The sequence below is a fragment of the Tachysurus vachellii genome, chromosome 2 (genome assembly GCF_030014155.1).
Source record: "Tachysurus vachellii isolate PV-2020 chromosome 2, HZAU_Pvac_v1, whole genome shotgun sequence".
In the NCBI taxonomy this organism is placed as follows: domain Eukaryota; kingdom Metazoa; phylum Chordata; class Actinopteri; order Siluriformes; family Bagridae; genus Tachysurus; species Tachysurus vachellii.
Window position 1 is genome coordinate 12,848,458 of NC_083461.1, and position 21,208 is coordinate 12,869,665.

Sequence of the window (21,208 nt, forward strand, 5' to 3'; positions counted from 1 at the left end):
TGACAGTGAATATAGGAAATGTTCACTCTGATATGCACATGGATCTGACACACATGCAGTCTCCCATAGACATCTGTCCTGTTCAGTAGTGCTCGTTATAGCAGCTGCGTCTTTCGATTAAAAAAATAGCTGAATCATATTTTAGTCATTTGCCATATGGAAAGCTGACAAGTTTAAAAGATACATAATTATTTACAAAAAACAGTATGACAACTTATACGGCAATTAAGTCGACTTTTTGAGTCCGTTCTGATTATTAAAATGACCTGTGTGTAGTTCATTGTCTGAGGTTGCCAGATTATTCTTTAGTACATGTGACTTAGACAGCTTTTTTCAATAGCGTTACGTCTAAACACCTCCTTTAAGCCTAAGGCAGAAAATACAGACTGTTTTATGCAGATTGCACTCAAATAAAGCTGCATGTTGAAAGTAAACAAGCCACATTTCTGTGGCTATGAGATACTAAAAAGCAGTCATGAGAATATACACTATAAAAATTGTGTGTTCCACATTCTGTTAGCCTTATTGATGGATAAATATTTGGGTCAGTTTTGCTGCTGCAATGTCACTGGATACAATACAGGTGAGATACCGACAGGTGAGAACTGATAAGTGTCCGTAAATTCATTTAACATATAAAAAGACATACAATATTTTTCAACTACTATTAGTAAATTGTTACTAAATTATTTGCTGCATCCTCAAAACGGTCTATAGTTAAAAGCACCTTTAATTAGGGATACTGTATACACAAGGACAAGTACTGGAATGTTTTTTTCTTTTTTTTAGTTACCGTTGTAAGACCTGTTATTGTGCATTTAAGACACTGCAGATTTTCAAGGATCACTTCTCCAGCTAATAAAGAGAAGTCCTTCAGACAGCTCCACTCCACTGCCAGGAATCCACATAACAGAACAGAAAACAAGGGAGAGGAGATTAACATGAGACGAAAAATACATGGAACAAATAGAAATTAGCATCAACAGATTCAGCAATGTTCTGAAGAGCACTATGGATAATTATGCCTATACTTGTTCAAAAAAACTATACAATATACAGAGAAAAACGTATCTGCTTATTCCCCCGATAACTGATTGTGTTGTTGCTACAGGATGCAGAAGAAAGAAATCTCACCTTTATATCTGGTAACCACAGCTGAATTGATGCTGGCTGGCTCCTGAAATGTGACAGTGAGAGATGTGCTGCTGCTTACGGTCAAACGCACGACTGTTGGAGTCTCTGGAACCTCTGGGAGAGCCAAATGTCAAAGACCAATAAGAAACAGATTATAAGGTGATTGTTGCGAAACTCATTATACCTTATGGAAGGAATAAACAGAAATGATTGTGTGGCGTAATAAATGAGCGGATGGACATTAGCAATGGAAAAGCTGAATATTTTCCAGTCAGCACATTCCTATATGTTTTCATTTTAGTTGATTTTCACTTATACAGTATCTATCTATCTATCTATCTATATAAGATTATCTGATGTTTGAAAATATCTGGTGCCATAAAAAGCACGGTACTGTTAATTATCTATTTATTTATTTATTTATTTATCTAATTTGACCTAAATTATTGAAATAGTCTTTATTTAATTATTTATGTAGATTTGTTAAAAGTTAAAAGTCTCTCTCTCTCTCTCTCTCTCTCTCTCTCTCTCTCTTTTTAAGATCTCTTGTCATATTAACATTAGACTAAAAACCACAAAGACCTCTTTCCTAAAGACTCTCCTGCAGTGAAAACCTACTGACTCTTACAATACTTTGTATTCCTTAAAATACACTGCACTTAATCAAAAACACTGTGACATATCAGCCATACAAGTCCATGTGAATTAGCAGTTACTATAGAAATGCTGACATGTAAGAGTAAGCTCATTTGAAACGAAGCCAGCATCATGTTGTAAAGAGAAGTGGCAGCCAAAGGTATGACTCAAAGTGATTTGAAAGTTTATATCATTAAGGTGTCTGGATGTGCATTGCAATCTGTGTTATGAGCGTCTGTAAGCGTGTAACAGGAAGATTATTTTGATGGAAAATAGATTCCAGAAGGTGAAAAAATGCAAACGTGTATGACTATTGATTGTGTTTCCTCTTAAGCGATTACGGCAGCAAATAGAAAGCTTTTTGCTGATTATAAACTAGGCTGCCATTTTTGCATTTAAGAAATAAAATGGATTTTGTCAATGGAGAAATTTTTTTTTTACTTCACATGCTTTCAGAAGCTGCAGTTTACAATGTCGTTTGTGTGTAGTGTTAAACCAGCATTTGGGAATTACCAAGAAGATCAAAAAAGTACCGTTATATAATCGATTAGATGAATACTGCTATATAAAAGATTATAGTCCTCTCGTCTTCCTCAGTGTCTTCATCTGGTCTCTTTCTAGCTGCTGAGCTATTTGTAACGTAGGGCAAAGTGTGCAACAGACAACACCATACTGCTCGTCTGAAACACTTTTTCATAGCTTCCTTTGAGAACGGAGAAATCTTTCAGCATTCTTTAAGAGAGTCTGTGCCATAGCTTGCTTGATTTGTAATAGCTGCCTTGGCAGGAGTTTACACGGGGAGGACCAGCAAGCTGATATAAGGAGCATTCAATGTGCCATGAAAACGCTCCATGCCATCAAGGTACTGGGGTCATTCAAGTTAATTGGATTGATTCTGGGGAGCAAATATGCTACTGATATTCTGTTACACAAATATGTTATACTCACTATTTAAAATGAGCCAAGGCATACATGAAATAACATGAAAGAACAATTATACAGTATGGGTGGATAAAATTCTGGGTCAGTTATAGTCAACAGTTTGAATCATTAGGGCTAATCATAATCCATATAGCAAAGAATGTCTGGGTTTGTGTGTCACTAGCATTGCCAGGGTTCTTTTAAAACCATACTGTGAAGCTCTGTTATTACAAGGCTCGCCTCTTTGAGGTTTGTATTCACTTGTAAAGGAGAATGTGAGTAAAGCACTCACGTGCATGCTCGAATCCAGTGCGCATGCGTTTGTACAGCTTGCATCTCCACTCCCATGCCTTGAGCTGCTTCTCCTTGTCTGACGTCTCCAGACTGAGGCTCTCTCTCATCACCTGTGTGGAGAGCTCGCTCGCCCGCCTCTGAGCTTCCTGTACCAGCGCTGAGAGATGTTCCTCGCGGCTCTCCTGACTCACAACTGAAAAAGAAACGACATCTGAATCAAAGCATTGGTCTGGATTTCAATTAGATATTTTCAGTGCTTCTAACTCATCATTAATTTCACCTCTGTGTCTACTGATCATGTTTCCTTTAGTGTGTTTGATTTATTTTTTTATTCTTTTATAGATACAAGCACATATAAAAGAACAAAAACAAAAGAATCAACCTTTTGATTTGCTTTTCTACGATTGTTATACGGTGCTGACAATTTCCAAACTACAAAATTATTCATTGTATCAACAAATAGACAAATTTGTCTTCTTTTCATGTGGAGGTTCAGCCAAAAAAAAATCCCGTCTAATTTGTTAATACAGAAAAAACAAAATATAAAAACGACTCTATTAATGAAAATCTTACAGCTAGAAATACATTCACTTTTATGGAAAATGAATCAACATATTCTGACCAATCAGAATTGAGTGCGCTGTGATACAGGAAGAACTCCTTAGGCTTCTACCTATTAGACTATGGCAAAAGGCTTTCTTTCTTACCTTCACTTTTTAAACCAATGGTTTATCTTAATCAGTGCCATCATTCATTCTGAGAGACAGTTCACAAAATGCAGCACAAAAAATGTAAAATTCACTCACAAGGGATTGTCTGGGAGGCTAAGGTAATTGATGTTAGCTGCCAAAATCTGAACAGAACCCTCCAACTGACTGTGTATTGTGTCAGACAAGACAGCGATGAGGTTATAGCACATCACTCAAAGTAAGAAGGTGCCAAATTTGGAGGCTAAACAGACTAATAAATGCCCGGGCTCTACTCCTTTTGAGGAGTAGAACTGAGTGTCTATTTTCCTTTTGAACTGAGTATGAATGTCACTGTCTATTGGGATCATTAGCTGCATAGACAAATAAATAAATAAATAATTACATTTAATTAAAAAGAAATAAATAATAATAATAATAATACTTTATTTATAAAGCACTTTTAAAACAGCCAAAGCTGAACACAAAGTGATGTACATCATAAAATACAGATAATATTATAATTATATAGTAACAAAATAAAATAATAACAGCAATAATTCAGAATTAAATAAATACCAGGGAATAGAAATGCGTTTTCAACCGGTTTTTAAATAATGAAACAGTGGGTGCCTGTCTGATGTAGAGAGGCAAGTTGTTCCATAGCCTTGGAGCAGCAACTGAGAAGGCAGGGTATTCTCTTAGCTTCCTCTTTGACCTTTTGGTGTCCAGAAGCACCAAAAGGTCAAACCAATAAGCTGAATAGATAAAATTAAGGCCAAATTAATAAGCTGAATAGATACAAATACGATCCACAAGCTTCCCGTGATGGCTGTAGATATACTGTACAATACATAGGAAGTAGTAGCTCAGTGGTTCAGATGTTGGACTACTGATCAGATGGTTGTGAGCTTGAATCCCAGGGTCACCAAGCTGTTACCCCTGTGCCCATGAGCAAGGCCCTTAACCCTAAAGTCATTCTGGATAAGGGAGCCTGCCAAATGTAGTTATGTGATGTACGTATGCATTATTAATGAAAGGAATTTCTCCTGGCATTAAAAAAAAGTTAAAAGACAAAAAGTCAGGGTTTATACAAGATTAACACAAAAATGTTGTACCAAACTGTGGCTTGGCATTACTCAGTTTAATGCATAATACCTTGAAAGCTGCATGTAGTCTACCTTTAAAACTTTAGTTCAAAACAAATCATATAGAATATTCAGTATAATAAAGTATGTTTTAAAATATATTTTGCTTTGGTTTTATATAAGATCAGTGGTTTTCACAGCTCAAAAAAGCACATTTAATTTACTTAATCCATGTGTGTACATAGAAAACTAAGTAACACTGACAAAGTTTGGTTTTTGTACATCCAACAAGATGAGTGTGTATTTTCAAAGTCCTGAATAAAATTTAACCTGAATAAAATGGCACCTAAGCTGAAAATCAAACCCCCAATTCTGCTTTTTTTTTTTTTTTTTTTTTGCAGTAGACATCCAACTTTGAAAGCACCACTTTTTCAGACACATATGATGGACCCAAGGACCCCCAGTTTCCTCTGAGAATAAATCCATCTTGCAGACTTTACAGTCACTCTCAAATGGGATGAACATCAATTGAACAATTCTCAGACAGCAAATCAAAATCTTATCCAGGATTAAGTAAAAGTGGAAACGTCACTATACAGCACTTTAGATTGAGATCTCAGACAAAGTCAAACAAGCCTGCAACCTACTTTTAAGGCAACAAAATAATGAGAAAATGTTGGTAAGGCAAACCAAGTTATTCAAATATACAGAAATACAAGGGATCCTGGAGTCTAGTCTAATTTAAAATTTTAAGCGCCAAATTGTTGTCCTGAGTTAAATAACAAAAACACAGCTCAAGGGGCCAGAACATAATTAACTAATCCATCATCTACAGTAAATATGTTTATTAGGAAAATAAACCAATGTTTTATGAATCCCTAGTGTGCTGATGAAATCGATGAAATTCTTTTCATATACATCAGATTAAGAGTTCTAACAGTTTAACTGCATATTACACAGCAAAAAGCTATTATTTCTCCATTATTCACCACAATGCTGCAACCAGTCAGAGCTGGTGTCAGTGGGGAAGTATTTGAAGTCATTTAGGGGTGGTGAGCTAAAAAATATGGACATACTTGGCGGTAAGCTGAAACACACGGCACTGTGTTTGGCCGTATAGATTTGTCATGGTAAAATGAATGCTGCCTGGCCAGTGCTTCTCATAGACCGAATACTACTGCATGGTCTTTCAGAGCCTTAGTCATAGACCATGACAGCAAAATAAACAAATAAATACATGGCAGAAGAAACCCTCTTTCACTGTGGCTGTTCTGCTTGGCCCAAACCCCTTGAGACGAGAGTTCTCCTGGAGAAATGATAAAGTAAGTGTTGTCTCTCTGAAAAAAAAAAAGCTGGTGCTAGGGAGAGGAGGTGGGGTAATAAAATGAACCAGCCCTACTTGGGGGTCTATGGTGCATTGAAAAAGCCAGCAATATTAGCAGCCTTGAGGTGCAATTTCCTGTTCTATGAAGATTGACATCTGGCCACTATGTGTGGTTAATTGAACAAACTATAAATTTAAGCAGCAACTATGCCAATACTGGCTTGTCTTACACAGTTGGCATTGTCAAGAAGCTGGGATCGCCCTAAATATAGACATTATGGCAGTGCACTGAAGGCCATAAACATGCTTTAACTTCAACCTACGCCTTGACCTCCAAACTGTAAGGCGTCTGGCTGATTGATTTACTTGGCACTTCTGGCCTGACATAAATATAATGCAGAAAGCCCAGAAGGGGAAAATGCGGCAATGTTTATTTTCTGTTTGTTTACAAGGATCGAATTGTGCCACAGTGAAATGTTTTGAAATTTAACTGCCACCTGGGTACAATAAATCACTTAGTATAATTGCCCTGGGTTGCATGCATCATTGGAAAAGTTAAACCATTAAATGACAAACCTTGTTAAGATTTTTCAGGAGGATGCTGTGCGATGTGTCCCCCTGCCACCCTAATGTCCAGACGGCAGCACAGTGCTCTCTGTCTGGTCTCAGACAACATTTGTTTTTTTCTTGCTCCCACTGGTTCATGCGCTAGCTTCTCATGAGGCTTTTTTTTCTTTCAGAGGCATGGGAGGAAAGAAACACCTGTTTCTATTGCCAACTACTAGCAGAGATGAATATGCTATTGATTATTGGAAGGCCCTGAGTGCAGAACAGAGCTTTTGCTGTCTGTCTGTACACTACATTCTGTTTATTGCTCTCTGTATTCAATACGTGCACTTTTCATAAGCCTATAGATTTAAGGTTGTTTCACGCACCCTCTGAATCTTTCCTGGTTTAATGAATTCTTTCACTGTAGCTTTAGTGAATAAGAAATGAAGCAATGTTTAAAATCTGTTGAACGTTTCTGTTCCATTGCTTATGCACTTACGAGGATTAAACTGTTCAGATTGATCAGATTCCAGATTTGAACTGATTTCATCCATCTGTTTTGAAAGCTATGGGAAAAACTCACTGGTCCCCAGCTTGTTTTTAAATCAAGCACTGTAGTCATGATAGAAATAGTTGTGACAGTCATCGTTTGATTTGTCATTTTATAACACGGCTATGACTGCTTATGACAGCTGTCATGGAAAAGTTGACTTATTTGAGTGTTGAGCTGCTTGCTGCACAAGCCTCTAAAGCAAAGTGTGAGAAAACATCACACTGCCTCTCTCTATGTATACCTGTTTTCACTGTAAACGACTTGTCACATTAGTGAGGCCTGCTTTTGGTCTCAACATTAAAAAACAACATTTTGACAGAAGACAAATCTCCTCATGATGATGAATTACTGCAATAAGCCCTCAATCTCTAAAAGCTTTAGTGGCTTTTATGCAACCCCGTGATCCTTAATGAAGTCTTCAAATCCAGAGCCTGATGCTAGGTCTGTTTGGGTTTTTAACACAATTATAATTTTAATCTCAAAAACACCAGAACAGATCAACAAGCAAAGATCTAGACTGCTCTAGCAACACTGAGTGTTTTAAAGGGATCCTCTAGACTCAGACATTAAATATGTTAAAACTGCAATATTTGTAATATTAATGTGCTTAATAATTTTGCAAATGAGCTGTGCTTAACAATCTGTAATTTTATTATTCCTGTCACAATAGATTATAGATAGACAATAGATTATAATTTTAATCTCAAAAACACCAGAACAGATCAACAAGCAAAGATCTAGACTGCTCTAGCAACACTGAGTGTTTTAAAGGGATCCTCTAGACTCAGACATTAAATATGTTAAAACTGCAATATTTGTAATATTAATGTGCTTAATAATTTTGCAAATGAGCTGTGCTTAACAATCTGTAATTTTATTATTCCTGTCACAATAGATTAAGTTTTACACACTTACTTTTATAGGTGAAAAAATGTCAAAGATCTTAATTTATACTACTGTTTTTATTGCTAGCTCAAAAAAAAACAAAAAAAAAACAGCAAGGGATTCTTTTATGTCACCATTTTTCCTTTATGTTCAATACCATATTCATGTCATATTCAATGGAGAAGTAATCATGGACTCCTGAACTGCGGCTATACGATGCAGTTGCACACAGTTACGGCAGAAATGCCGATTTATGAGACAGCAAGCATGGTTGCATTGACAGTTGTATTAACATGAATATTTAAGTTTTTAGTAGAGTATATGAGAAGATGAGAGAGCTAGACAAACAGAAGAATTAAAGTGTTGCTGCATCAGACTTTTTTTTTTAGGTATGAACTAAGTACTAATCCTCAGAGGCATGACTATCAATATGGTAGTTGAACAGCATTGTGGGTAATATAGGAAATTGTTAACCAAATTGAAAACAGATCAAGCATTTTAAGCAGATTTAAAAATATCAAATCAGAATTTCATTACAAAATAATTACAAAATGCAACTAAATAGCCCATGGTGATCATAAAGATTAATGATCATCCTTTAAGATTATTCCTTTAAAAACTGTGTAACTCATGCAAAATCTGTATAAGTCTCTACTATGTGTGTTCATCAAGTTCAATGGAATGTACACTGTACACATTATTTTGCTGAAGGCTTATCAGCCATGCAGGCGTACTCACAATGCGGGCTCTCCTTGGCCCCTGCTTTGAGCAGCAGCTTGGCTATTGGCACATTGTTGGTCATGATGGAGATGTCGAGCGGGGTCAGGCCTTCGCTGTTGGGTGTATTGAGATCCAGCTCATCTGCTGTGTACTGGAACAGAAGGATCTGTACAGCATCCAGGTCCTGCTGTTCCACAGCCTCGAATAGAGCTTCACTGCTCTGAATATTCTACAAGTACAGAGTTTGAAAGAAAGCTCAACATGTCTGATATTTTCTCTATACTGTATTTCTATATTATGACAGAATATAGCACAGACCACTACCAGTCCTTTCTCATAAACATGAAACCTTTTCCACTACAACAGGACAAAAATGTTATTTACAATTGGAAGCAATTATATAATTATATAATATTTGTTTACAATTAGCATCAATAAAGTTAAACAAATAGGTGTTACAAATTAAGCAAAATAGGTTGAGTTTGTGTTTTGAGCAGACATGTTTTACTATGTCAATTAAATGTTATTATCATTAGTTACAAAATTATTGACACCCTTCATGATAACAAGCAAGAAGCAACATGTGGAAAGAAAAAAAAAAAAACTTATTTTGCATTTTTTTAACCATATTTTTAAAAAGCTCTAACAAAATCTATTTAAAGAAAAGCTGTATTGTTTTTTTGAGACACATTTTTTCTTAAGTTGACTCTGTGATAAATGGTCATAATGGCTCATGCATTTAATTATGTAGAATATTATATATTATATATAATATTATATTATATTGTATTATATGTACAGTACGAGAACTCGGTTATGGATGAATGTAAACTGAAGGTCACACTATGAACACTTAGCAGATTGCAAAAAAACTGTTATCAAATGTGTGAAAAGGCCATTTCTGGCAGCTCTGAACCTGACACTCAATAATCAGTGACATTTGCAAATGGAGTAACCATATACCTTCTACATGCTGAGCTACACCGAGAAAAAAAATCCAGGCCACAACAAGCATATTTCTTCCTAAACCCTTAGTGGTTGCTCACCGAGCCTTTGCGGATGCGGTCCGAACGGCCGAAGAAGTAAGCATCCTCAAAGGACGAGTGACTGCCCTTGAACTTTTCAGACAAGTTACGGTAAAGGCGCTTGGCTGCATTGGGTGAGGCCGGAGCAGCCCCCTTCTTACTGTGGCTCAGCTGAAGGTTCTGCATTTGCTGGGTCATTCTAACACAGAAGCTCCTAGAGGAAGGAGAAGATTTTTACACACATTTTTAGGAAGCACATTACTGGTAATGGTGGCAGCACAAATTCAAAGAATGCAATTTATCTAATATATTTACTGCCTTTTTCTCTCTGGTGGTCATTTTGTTTTGTACCTTTAAAAAGTTCACTTTTAATATATGGTAGTGTTTATATAAGCTTGAATGAAAAAACATAGAGCTTGTAGCCATCACATTGCTTCTCATTATTGTCACGCTTGTTCCTCATCTTATAAGAAGGCGTCATTTAATAGCTCGATGTCAAAACAGTTTACATCCAGTTTTTAAACATTGCCATCAGTTGTCACAGTTCTCACTTGTCTTATTTAAAGTTCAAAGGATTTTTTTTTTTATTTCATAATATTAATCAAATTAGTTCCGAGTCTTAAGATGCTGTGAAATGCAATGAAACAGCCTTGTAATAAAATAAAGAACTTATTACATTTTGCCATAAAGAATTAAAAAATGACATTGATTGAAAGCCAGTGTGTATGATTATATTAGTTCTGTAGTGAATGATCTGTGTTATGTAACATGTACACACACACACACACACACACAAACACAGACACACAAACACAGGCACACAAGCTTAACGAAAAGACATCATTCAAAAAAAAAAAATAAAAAAATCACAGCTGCTTCACAGTTGAATGGCTTGGGTACACACTGTCCTAAGATAAAAATGGTGTAATTGTATGAGAACCTGAAGACAGTATTAATAGAGAAAAAATGATAAAATAATAAAACACTCATCATTATGCAAATAAGAAAAGGAATTGTACAGTACATCCAAGTGATTTCCTCCAAACTGTCCACTGTTAAGATTGACATTTTCCCTTGAGAGCCATTGAACCACAGTGTTCTGGGTGATATTTCTCACCCAGCAGGCTATAATCCATTTAGACATGACATTACAGCAGTATGCCATTTTTCATTGCTTGTACCAAGTTTCTGCAAGAACGCCCACACAGCGCTAATAATACACGCTCTACAGTGCAGGAGCACAGCCTCTGACACCAGCAAGTGATTTAGAGAATGCCATGAGAGTTCTTCTTTCCTCCGTGCCATGTCTGAGACTGACTTTTTCCTATCACCCAACTCCATTAATCAAAATCCGAAAGCCAGAAGAACACTTAGTGAGTGCCAAGAGAGACCATGGGATATACCTGCATTAGATAAGGTCAGTCAATTCAAAAAGTATCATAGGAAACAGGAGGCAGTGAGGAGTGAGGAGCTTAGAAGTACTCACCTGTCAAGGCTCTGTGAGCTCCCTGGAGAAACGCTGAAGAAGAGAGGCGGATGAAAGTCCTTGATCAGCGTGGCATCTCTCTGCCTCTGGTTGAGACTCTGAGCCAGGTGGGAAATCTTACTCTTGGATCTGTCAAGACAGCGAGGAGAGAAGTCCAGGTCAGCCTCTCGGACTTTCAGGCTTTAAGAAGAGCCAAGCGGCCCTGAAGACCCTGCTCCTCAAAGTGAACAGGGAACACCTGGTGGTCACTAAAACACTCCTATCCATGCGCATCTCGCCAGAGAGCTGGCTGGCTAATGCGCAGAGACAGGAGCTTGGAGAAGAGAGATGGTGGGGGTAGGGAGAGTGAGCGAGAGAAAGGAAGGAAGAGGAAATATAGAGAAAAGGAGGGAGGGGAGGAGAGGGGCATTCTGTCAGCACTAGGATGAGTAGCGCAGAGACAACAAAAGCACTCAGGCATTTACAGCAAGGTCCCACTGAGCATGCTCATAGCATGCAGTGGTGAGGGGGGGTAGTCGTGAAGAGAAGAGAACCTGTTGTTCTTCCTCTCATCACTTGTGTTCTCTGCAGTGTCACTTATCTCCAAACAGGCATTAAACCTCTTAAAAAACCAGTACAGTGGCTGTCACAATGACCTGAGAGAGGACCACAGGTCAGTGGCACCAAATAACACACAAAGACACACACACACATACACACACACACACAAGCAGTGTGCGTTCCCCATATATACAGTATATATGTCATGTACGCTAATGAACTTGAACTTGAAGATGTTCATTTCTTTACATTTAAGATACAAATTCCCGAAATGTTCACTGCTCATTATATTGTTGCTCTACCTAGTCTGTGTGCTATGCGTAAAATCTCCTCATCGTATAACACAATGCTTTTAATTCTGAATACCAAATGGCCCAAAGTGGTCTGTTTTCCAGACAGTGTACTAAGTGATCCTGTGCACAATGCATAGGCTGATTTTTATTGTTTTCAGTAGCCACTGGAAAATTACAGGCTCTTCCCCTTGATCTGATATTTTGAAGTGTATGTGACAGTCTTGATGTGTAAGAGTAGAATAAAAAAAAAAAACAATTAAAAAAGATAACAAAATCAAGTTTGGGAAGAAGATAAATGACACTGGCTATTATTTATTGCAGCATTCTAGTGTTTCATTTCTTAAACAGAACAGTTAATCAGTTCACATGGAAGCTGAGGTCATACAGATAGGTTATTGTTAATAGTAATCATACTGGAGTCATCTGCTGGTGCTTAAAGGCTAAACATGCCTAATCAACCTTTCAGTGTTTTTTTTTAAGTCAAATCACAGTCATCAGAGACAGAAATAGTTCATTAAAGATCAATAAAAAAGCAAAGACATTAGTTCCTCTGACACATTGGCACCAGTTGATTTCAAGCAAAACTGTTCACGTACCTTCAAAACTCATGCAAATATTTTCTCAAGGTTGCTGATACTGCAGCATATCGACTGGCTAGTCAGTGTTTCTGTCATTTTATGGTTTGATCATGTTAGGTCTGTTACAAACATATGGAAAATGGACCTCATATGGGACAAGATGCTCAAATGGACAGAAGGATAATTAACAGTGGCAAACAGATTTCCATGTATCACCTTTCATGTCTCTGTGGTCAAACTGAATGAAAGGGAAGACCATTTTAAACACTCAGCATTCAGATACTTACAACGTCAAAATACTTACAAAATTTTATGTACAGAACACATCCTATATAAACTGTATGGTTGTATTGTTTATTGTATGTACAGGCTATGACTTAGATGCATTACATGCACATTTTTGAGAGAATTTTATTCTAAGAATGAACATATATACAGTCGTATGCAAAAGTTTAGGAACCCCTGACAATTTCCATGATTTTCATTTATAAATATTTGGGTGTTTGGATCAGCAATTTCATTTTGATCTATCAAATAACTGAAGGACACAGTAATATTTCAGTAGTGAAATGAGGTTTATTGGATTAACAGAAAATGTGCAATATACATCAAAACGAAATTAGACAGGTGCATAAATTTGGGCACCCTTGCCATTTTGTTGATTTGAAAACCTGTAACTACTTAGCACTGATAAATTGGAACACACAATTGGTTTGGTGAGCTCATTAAGCCTTGAGCTTCATAGGAAGGTGCATCCAATCATGAGAAAAGGTATTCAAGGTGGCCAATTGCAGGTTGTTGTTATCTTTGAATCTCCTCTGAAGAATGGCAACATGGAGACCTCAAAACAACTCTCAAATGACCTGAAAACAAAGATTGTTCAACATTATGGTTTAGGGGAAGGCTACAAAAAGTTATCGCAGAGATATAAGCTGTCAGTGTCCACTGTGAGGAACATAGTGAGGAAATGGAAGACCACAGGCACAGTTCTTGTTAAGGCCAGAAGTGGCAGGCCACGTAAAATATTGGAGAGGCGAAGGAGAAGGATGGTGAGAACGGTTAAAAACAGCCCACAGACCACTTCCAAAGACCTACAACATCAGCTTGCAGCAGATGGTGTCACTGTGCATCATTCAACAATTCAGCGCACTTTGCACAAGGTGAAGCTGTAGGGGGGGTGATGCGAAAGAAGCCTTTTCTGCACACACGCCACAAACGGAGTCGCTTGAGGTATGCAAACACACATTTGGACAAGCCAGCTTCATTTTGGAATAAGGTGCTGTGGAGTGATGAAACAAAGATTGTTATTTGGTCTTAACAAGGGGCATTATGCATGGTGGCAAAAGAACACGGCATTCCAAGAAAACTTGCTACCCACAGTAAAATTTAGTGGAGGTTCCATCATGCTGTGGGGCTGTGTGGCCAGCGCCGGTCCTGGGAATCTGGTTAAAGTTGAGGGTCGCATGGATTCCACTCAATATCAGTAGATTCTTGAGAATAATATCGAGGAATCAGTCACAAAGAAAAAATGTGTCTAAATGTGTTACGCCGGGGCTGGATATTTCAACAAGACAACGACCCAAAACACTGCTCAAAATCTACTCGGGCGTTTATGCAGAGAACAATGTTCTGGAATGGCCATCGCATTCCCCAGACCTGAATATCATTGAACATGTGTGGGGTGGTTTGAAGCGAGCTGTCCATGCTCAGCAACCATCAAACCTAACTGAACTGGAAATGTTTTGTAAGGAGGAATGGTCCAAAATACTTTCATCCAGAAAACAGACACTCATTACAGGCTATAGGAAGCATCTAGAGGCTGTTATTTCTTCTAAAGGAGATTCTACTAAATATTGATGTGATTTTTTTGTTGGGGTGCCCAAATTTTTGCACCTAATTTCTAATTTCTAATTCCGTCTAATTTCGTTTTGATGCATATTGTGCATTTTCTGTTAATCCAATACCCTCATTTCACTACTGAAATATTACTGTGTCCTTCAGTTATTTGATAGATCAAAATGAAATTGCTGATCCAAACACTCAAATATTTATAAATGAAAATCATGGAAATTGTCTGGGGTTCCTAAACTTTTGCATACGACTGTATATATATTCATTGCATTTCTGTGTGTATTTTGTTATTTTCTTAAATATATGAGAAAACATTTAGTGATATATATTTGTTGATTTTATTTTATGTTATTTTATTCAATGTTGATTTTTATGAAAGGTGCTAAAACATCTGGAGCAGAATATATATAAAAATGTAAAAATCTGTTATATTATTCTTGTTTAAAATTATGTTAAAATATGTTCAAGAACCTTAAACAACTAATTAAACAGAAGAATCACAGAGCAACGCTGCAGTTTCTGTAGGGTTTTTAATTCCAAGATAAGTGACGGCTATTCATTCTTTTTTTTATCTTAATACAAACCTTATCACCTTGTTTTTAAACACAGCAGCCCTCTGGCTCTCAACCAGTCAGTTCAAACCCTTATCTTTAGGTGTCCTAGTCAAGCAAAGGAAACATAATATGCCAATCTGGTGATATTGTTCATTTGCATAATTCTATTCAGCAATAGTTATTTCATTCAATCTAGCTATATGCTTCATTTTCTGCTTGGACTGGCATGTACCTCATGACAACAATAATTTTACTCAGTGGAATCAAAGCAAAAAAATATGCAAAAAAAATATGCAAAATAAAAATCAAGTATTGTATTAATCAAGAATGGTGCAGGTACAACAAGATGCAGGCAAAAATTTTAATGAGAACATCAAACATAGCGAACAAGCTCCATTTAATGGCGAAGAGCAATGGTGAACATTGAAGAGGGTGGAATCTGATGACATGGAGGGACAGCCTATTCACTCAGAAACAATACGTCTATCATTTAAATATAATTTTTCAAGCATGATGTCCATGAAAAAAGAACAAAGCTGTTTCCATAGCGGCAGCTTTAAAAGCATCTTGCTTGTGGAGACTCACAAGGCACAAACGTAATGAACTGTGACACTGATAGCTCTGTGAGAAGGCCATATCACCGGGGTCTATATTCATTATCTCTCCTAACAGTGGATGTGCTTGTCAGACGTTTATACAGGAACCGAATGTCAGACAACTACGGTTTCTTAGAATGACAAGTGCAGCACACTACAATAAATACGAAGGATTATTGCATCTGGACAATAGAATTACAGGAAATCAAGTAAACTAACTGCACCTGTTTAATAAGACTGGAATAAACCCTGGCACAAGCATGTGAAATATAAATCCATTATATACTGTATTTAATAAAATATATAACTTACACTAGGCATGTCTTTTTGAAATCAGCTTTGAATACTCACATTCTACAGATGCTTTCTGCTTTATTACAAGTAGAATACATACACGTGTATATATACTGTAGTAATTTAGAATATTAGCACTTTTCCTAATCAGTAAATGGTGGATCAAGCAATGTTAGTGTCTAAACTCACTTTTTTATTTGCAGCACTTCTGCTCTGTGTAAAGCTGAACACGCAGGCAAGTCTATTTAGAACATCTAGGATTTTGAAAAGATATGGCTACAATAGACAGAGCATGCTAGATGATGGACAGAATATGATATATGAGGTATAGACATAGATGTTATATGCCAGTGTAAATAGTAACTACAGCAGCGTCAATAGTAATAGAGTTGAGGGGTAACAACAAAACACATTTTTTTGCGTTAATATTGAATCTTTTTAGTGTTATTTTTGTTGTGACAAACATCTTAACATTTAACTTATTTTTACACTTTAACTATGTTTTAGGTTTTGCTTTTTTTTATACTCTCATTGCCACATTTACTGTCCTTTCTTCGTTCTACAGTGTTCACATAAACTAGAAACCTTGTGTTTTTTTAACTGCCTGAAAACAGCTTTGTACAAAGTGCTGTGTGGTGCAGCAGCTTTAAGTTTCATTCTGGTATAAAAATTATACCCAGCAGTAGAAGCCTGTGCATTCCAAAGTAACATTAAAAACCTATGGAAAAAATCACCAGTCTAAAGTGGCAAGACCCATGAGAATAAAACCTTCAGGTATACAGTATGAGACTGCCATCTTTGACACCCACTAAAATCCTGAGCAACTATATTTTCAAGGACAGCACTAGAGCAGCTCCAGGTGCAGTTTCCAGTCCAGTGCATGGACTCACTCACACCTAGTAACATTTTTAGAGTTAGTTTACCTGCACAACATGTCTCTAGAGAGTTAGAATAAAGTAGAGTCCCTTGCCCTTCTTAACCCTAACCATCAGCAGTGCATTCGGAAAAAACTTCATCACAACATGATGCTACCATCACCATGCTACACTGTAAGGTGTAGGGTGATGAGAACTGGGTTTCAGACAAATGCAACACTTTGTGCCAAGGCAAATTGCAAATTTTTTGCAATACTGGCTTTCTTGCCACTTTCATAATGCCAAGCTTTGATTAGTGTCTGTCCTATGGTTGTCCTTTTCCCATTTTTTCCGATTTGAGGTGTCTCCTGATCCTTCAGAGTTACTTTTGTCGTCTTGATTTCCACCCTGCTTCCCTTACTGACTATTGGTGGACAGCTCTCAGGAGTTGTGTCATTTTCTTTCTATTTTTACATAATCTGATCAGTTGTGCACCACAGGATGTTTGAGATCGTTCTGCAGAAAGTTTTTTATATATAAATAGGTAAGTGTGAATACTTCAGCAAGTCGCAGTAATGCCAATAAAATAAATAACAAGAATTGATTTGAAGGCAGAGTTTGGAAAACCAAAAGTGAAAACTATTGTATTGCTTAGACAGAGTGAGATTTTCCTTCTTGGCATCTCAACAGCCATCACATATAGTCTGATTTGTTCTGTTTTAATTCAAACTACTTTCATTTACAGACTCATTTTCTACAAATGATTTCATGCTGATAAAGTGTCAACAAATGCAATCAAGAAAAAGAAAAATGGTAATTCACTTTGCTTCCAGCTGCCTAAGTTTAGTTTCTGAGTGAAAAGATTCCCTTCTGCAACACACCTTTGTACGGCACACTGTGCTGAAATGAAAGCCGAGGAACTTGATTATGTGTTCCTGAGGCTTAAATGCAGCTTGCATTGAGTTGATCTCCATGGCAACACCACTAGTGCCATATTTCTTAAAGGCTATCAGGGGCTCTTCTAGCTGCAGGCACTGCAATCTGTCACGATGGGGGAAAAGTGTTCAAAGCTGCTCGCCTCTGCAGTGCCATTAAACCTGCATCTGCAAACAGGCTTTTGCTAAAAACCAACACACACACAGACAAATAACTACTTAAACACGGTACAAAAAAGCGGGCCAAAATCACATCCTCTAAAGCTGTCACTACCTGAGCGTTCCCTTGAGGACCACAGCTGTAACTCAAACAAAACTTAAATATACCAAAATACTCAGAATAGTGTCTGGTGTTCGATCAGAGGGTTTGATCATAGCTGTGATGCATCTATCTGACATTATAATACTAGCAGCAGCCAAGGTCGTGTGATAATTGGCTCCTATTTCCTCGTATGACTTCTGTGAGAAGTTTCACTCAAACATAGGCCAGTGCCCACAGCTGATACCTGCCAGAACTTTAGTTCAACTATTCTGTATTCTTTCCATTCTTTTCTTGGTCGTGATCAGTAGTCACGTTGCAGAAAGCATGCATTCACCAGTTACAAGGTTTCTAAGTACAGGCAATCATCATGATACACTACTGAAGGCATTATTAAATGCACACCAAGTTTCAAGGCTTCAAAGCTGAATGTAGAAATCACTTCTTTTTCTATAAATTTATTTTCATTTTAGGTTCTGGCAAAGTGGTTAAGAGCCTGTATAGCATTCACATATTTTAATGCAAAGTCAAAGCCTGACTCCATTTAACATGGAAACATGGTAGGCACATCACACACAACACTGTTCCCAAACTGGGAGTCCAAGCTGGGAGAGACGACTCTGTGTGTGTTTATAGGTCCCCTATGTATGACGGCTTCAGGGACACTCTGCACTCTAAAAACCTCAGCAAAAAAGCACTCAAACTATATGCAGATTCAGTCATACTGTATCAGTGTTGATTTAACCAAATGCAATGCGCTGATGTTTTAGAGTACAGTGCATTCCCAATATATTGTAATCACAAAGGTTTTGTTTAAAATAATGCTTTCTTTAAACAATTCTGGAACCAGTGTTTGACCTACTAAGAAAAATAAATAAATAAATAAACATATACGGAACCCAGAGCCTCTTTGGTGTCCCTCAGACTAATGCTCTGGTTGACTTTTGCTAGACAGCCTCCTCTAGGCAAAGCTCTATTTCTTTCCATTTTTTTTTCTTCAAAAGGTTGTAATAGTTCTTAGTGGGATTTTCAGCATTTAGGAAATTTTATAACCAGCCCTCACAGAGAGTCTTCCAGAACTTTGTCCTAGATTTGCATTTATAGCTCCTTGCGCTTCTCTGACATACTCTAGGCCCATCCAATAACAGGTGTACTTGTATTGAGATGATGTGACACTTTAATTGCAGACAGACCAACTGCACTGAACTAATTGTTTGACTTCTGATGATAACTATTTGCACCAGTTGCAGTGGGGATGAATACCTACACAATCACTTTTTACACCTTTTCACAAATTTTCGATCTTCTATTTCTAAATATCAAAATACAAGACTATTCCTGTCACATCATTTTATGGACTATTTGATGTAGATTTGTGACATTTTTATAATCCCAGTAAAGTCCATTTCAGTTCCAGTATGTAACCATTGAAAAGTTCAAGGTAAGTGAATATTTGTACAAGACACTGTATAAATTCCTTTATGTTTAATATCTCAAAAGATATAAAAAATTGTATATGAAAAAAATATATTGTTTACTGCTACAACCATGACCATGGCTTTGTTGATGAAAGATTTCTAAACTCAAAGCTAAGAAGTTTTCCAGAAGCTCAGCAAACAGAGATAGTCACTGCTGCCAATTAGCTTCTAATCAAGCAATACGTCTCTGTGTCTGGGCTCAACCTCACCTTACTGACTGTGCCATTGACTGCTAATGCTTGACCTCCCTGCCCACGCTAGATAATAGCTAACAGAGGTTCATTGATAGAAAAGAATGAACTGCTTGTGGACTGATTTTTTGCCACTAGTCCCCTGGTGCACATTGGTTAGATGACAATTGTTGTTTTAACCTTATTGATAAGATAAACATTAGAGCCGTTCCCAGTGGACATCCTCTAAATGACTTAGTTAATCAAGTTAGACATCCTCCTCTGAGGTAGAAATGGTTCCATTGTGTCTTTTTTGCTGTAGACACACTGAATAAAGCAGCAAAGCATATGGCAGAAACTCAAAAGTGAATCTCTACAAGTAAACATATAAAACTACTGCAAGCACAATTTTTTCTTACAGCATTATTTAAATATTCAAGTTAACTCAAAGAAGTACAGCAACGTCTTTCAAACTGAGGAAGAGATAAATTACCGTATTACCTGCTTTTAACTATGGACATTGTCTCAAAGCCACTTTGCAGATAAATAAATAAATAAATAAATAAATAAATAAATAAATAAAATAAAATGTTTCTATAGAACAAACAACACGAATAAGAATGTAGAAATTGAAGTAGAAAACAAGAACCAGTTGAGAGCAATATAGGAAGGTGATGATGGATATTTCTAAAACAGAACAAATCTAAAGTCTACTACAGAACTATTAAATTCAGAATTAGGTGATTTTATTAATACATTAATTCTCTCTTCTGTCTTTAGTCACAGGTTATGTGTTAAATAATAATAGGTACAAGTTCAAGATTCTATAAATTTATAAAGAATCAAGGTAATCATGGCTTTATAGATTCATGGAAGACTATACTGACAGCCTTCAAACATTTCTTACAGACTAGTTTATCTGCCTTTATTAAACACCCTTATTCTGAAACTTTTGCAATGGAATGAGCATTGCCTTTGCTCTTTCAACAAAGCACTGTTAATATTGCATTTGATTGTTTTCCCAAGTGATCCTCATGGGTGTTACAGGGCTTTAGGGAGTAAATTAAAAACTTACTCTTTACGGTTTTCGTATCTTCCAGTTTCCCCGAAGCTCTGCAAAGAAAAGGACAATTAACAACAGTTTGGACATTACTGCAAATTATTTTGGACATATTTATATCTTCATTTACTTTAAAAAATGTACACGTTTACGAACAAGACCCATCCTTCCTTATCATTAGAATGACATCATCACATCGGCAGCAGTACAGCTGTGCTAGGGATACTGGGGAGTTACAAGTACAACACTATCATGTGCATTTGATTTTTTTTAATTACAGAATAAGGAATGCAATTGTCATCAAATCAACTTTAATTAATGGTATTTTAGAAACACTTTATTTTAATAGGCACTTCATACCAGAATGTGTAGAATGTCATCATCTTAGAATGTGTCTCTATACATAAGAAAGGCAGCTGCACTGTTGTTATAGCAACCTTCCAAT

The 21,208-nt window shown here is 36.8% G+C and overlaps 1 protein-coding gene across 2 annotated transcripts in view; it reads right to left on the minus strand.

Moving 5' to 3' along the window:
- The window catches only part of ankfn1 (ankyrin repeat and fibronectin type III domain containing 1), a 64,241-nt gene that overhangs the window by 18,517 nt on the left and 24,516 nt on the right, over positions 1–21,208 (minus strand). For both annotated transcript variants that reach the window (XM_060897442.1, XM_060897435.1), the window contains exons 6-12: positions 20,779–20,816; positions 11,302–11,430; positions 9,837–10,029; positions 8,809–9,019; positions 2,984–3,178; positions 1,135–1,248; positions 794–891 (exon numbers count right to left, since the gene is read on the minus strand). In XM_060897442.1, coding sequence (XP_060753425.1) covers positions 794–891; positions 1,135–1,248; positions 2,984–3,178; positions 8,809–9,019; positions 9,837–10,029; positions 11,302–11,430; positions 20,779–20,816 — 978 coding nt within the window. The remainder of the gene's footprint in view (positions 1–793; positions 892–1,134; positions 1,249–2,983; positions 3,179–8,808; positions 9,020–9,836; positions 10,030–11,301; positions 11,431–20,778; positions 20,817–21,208) is intronic.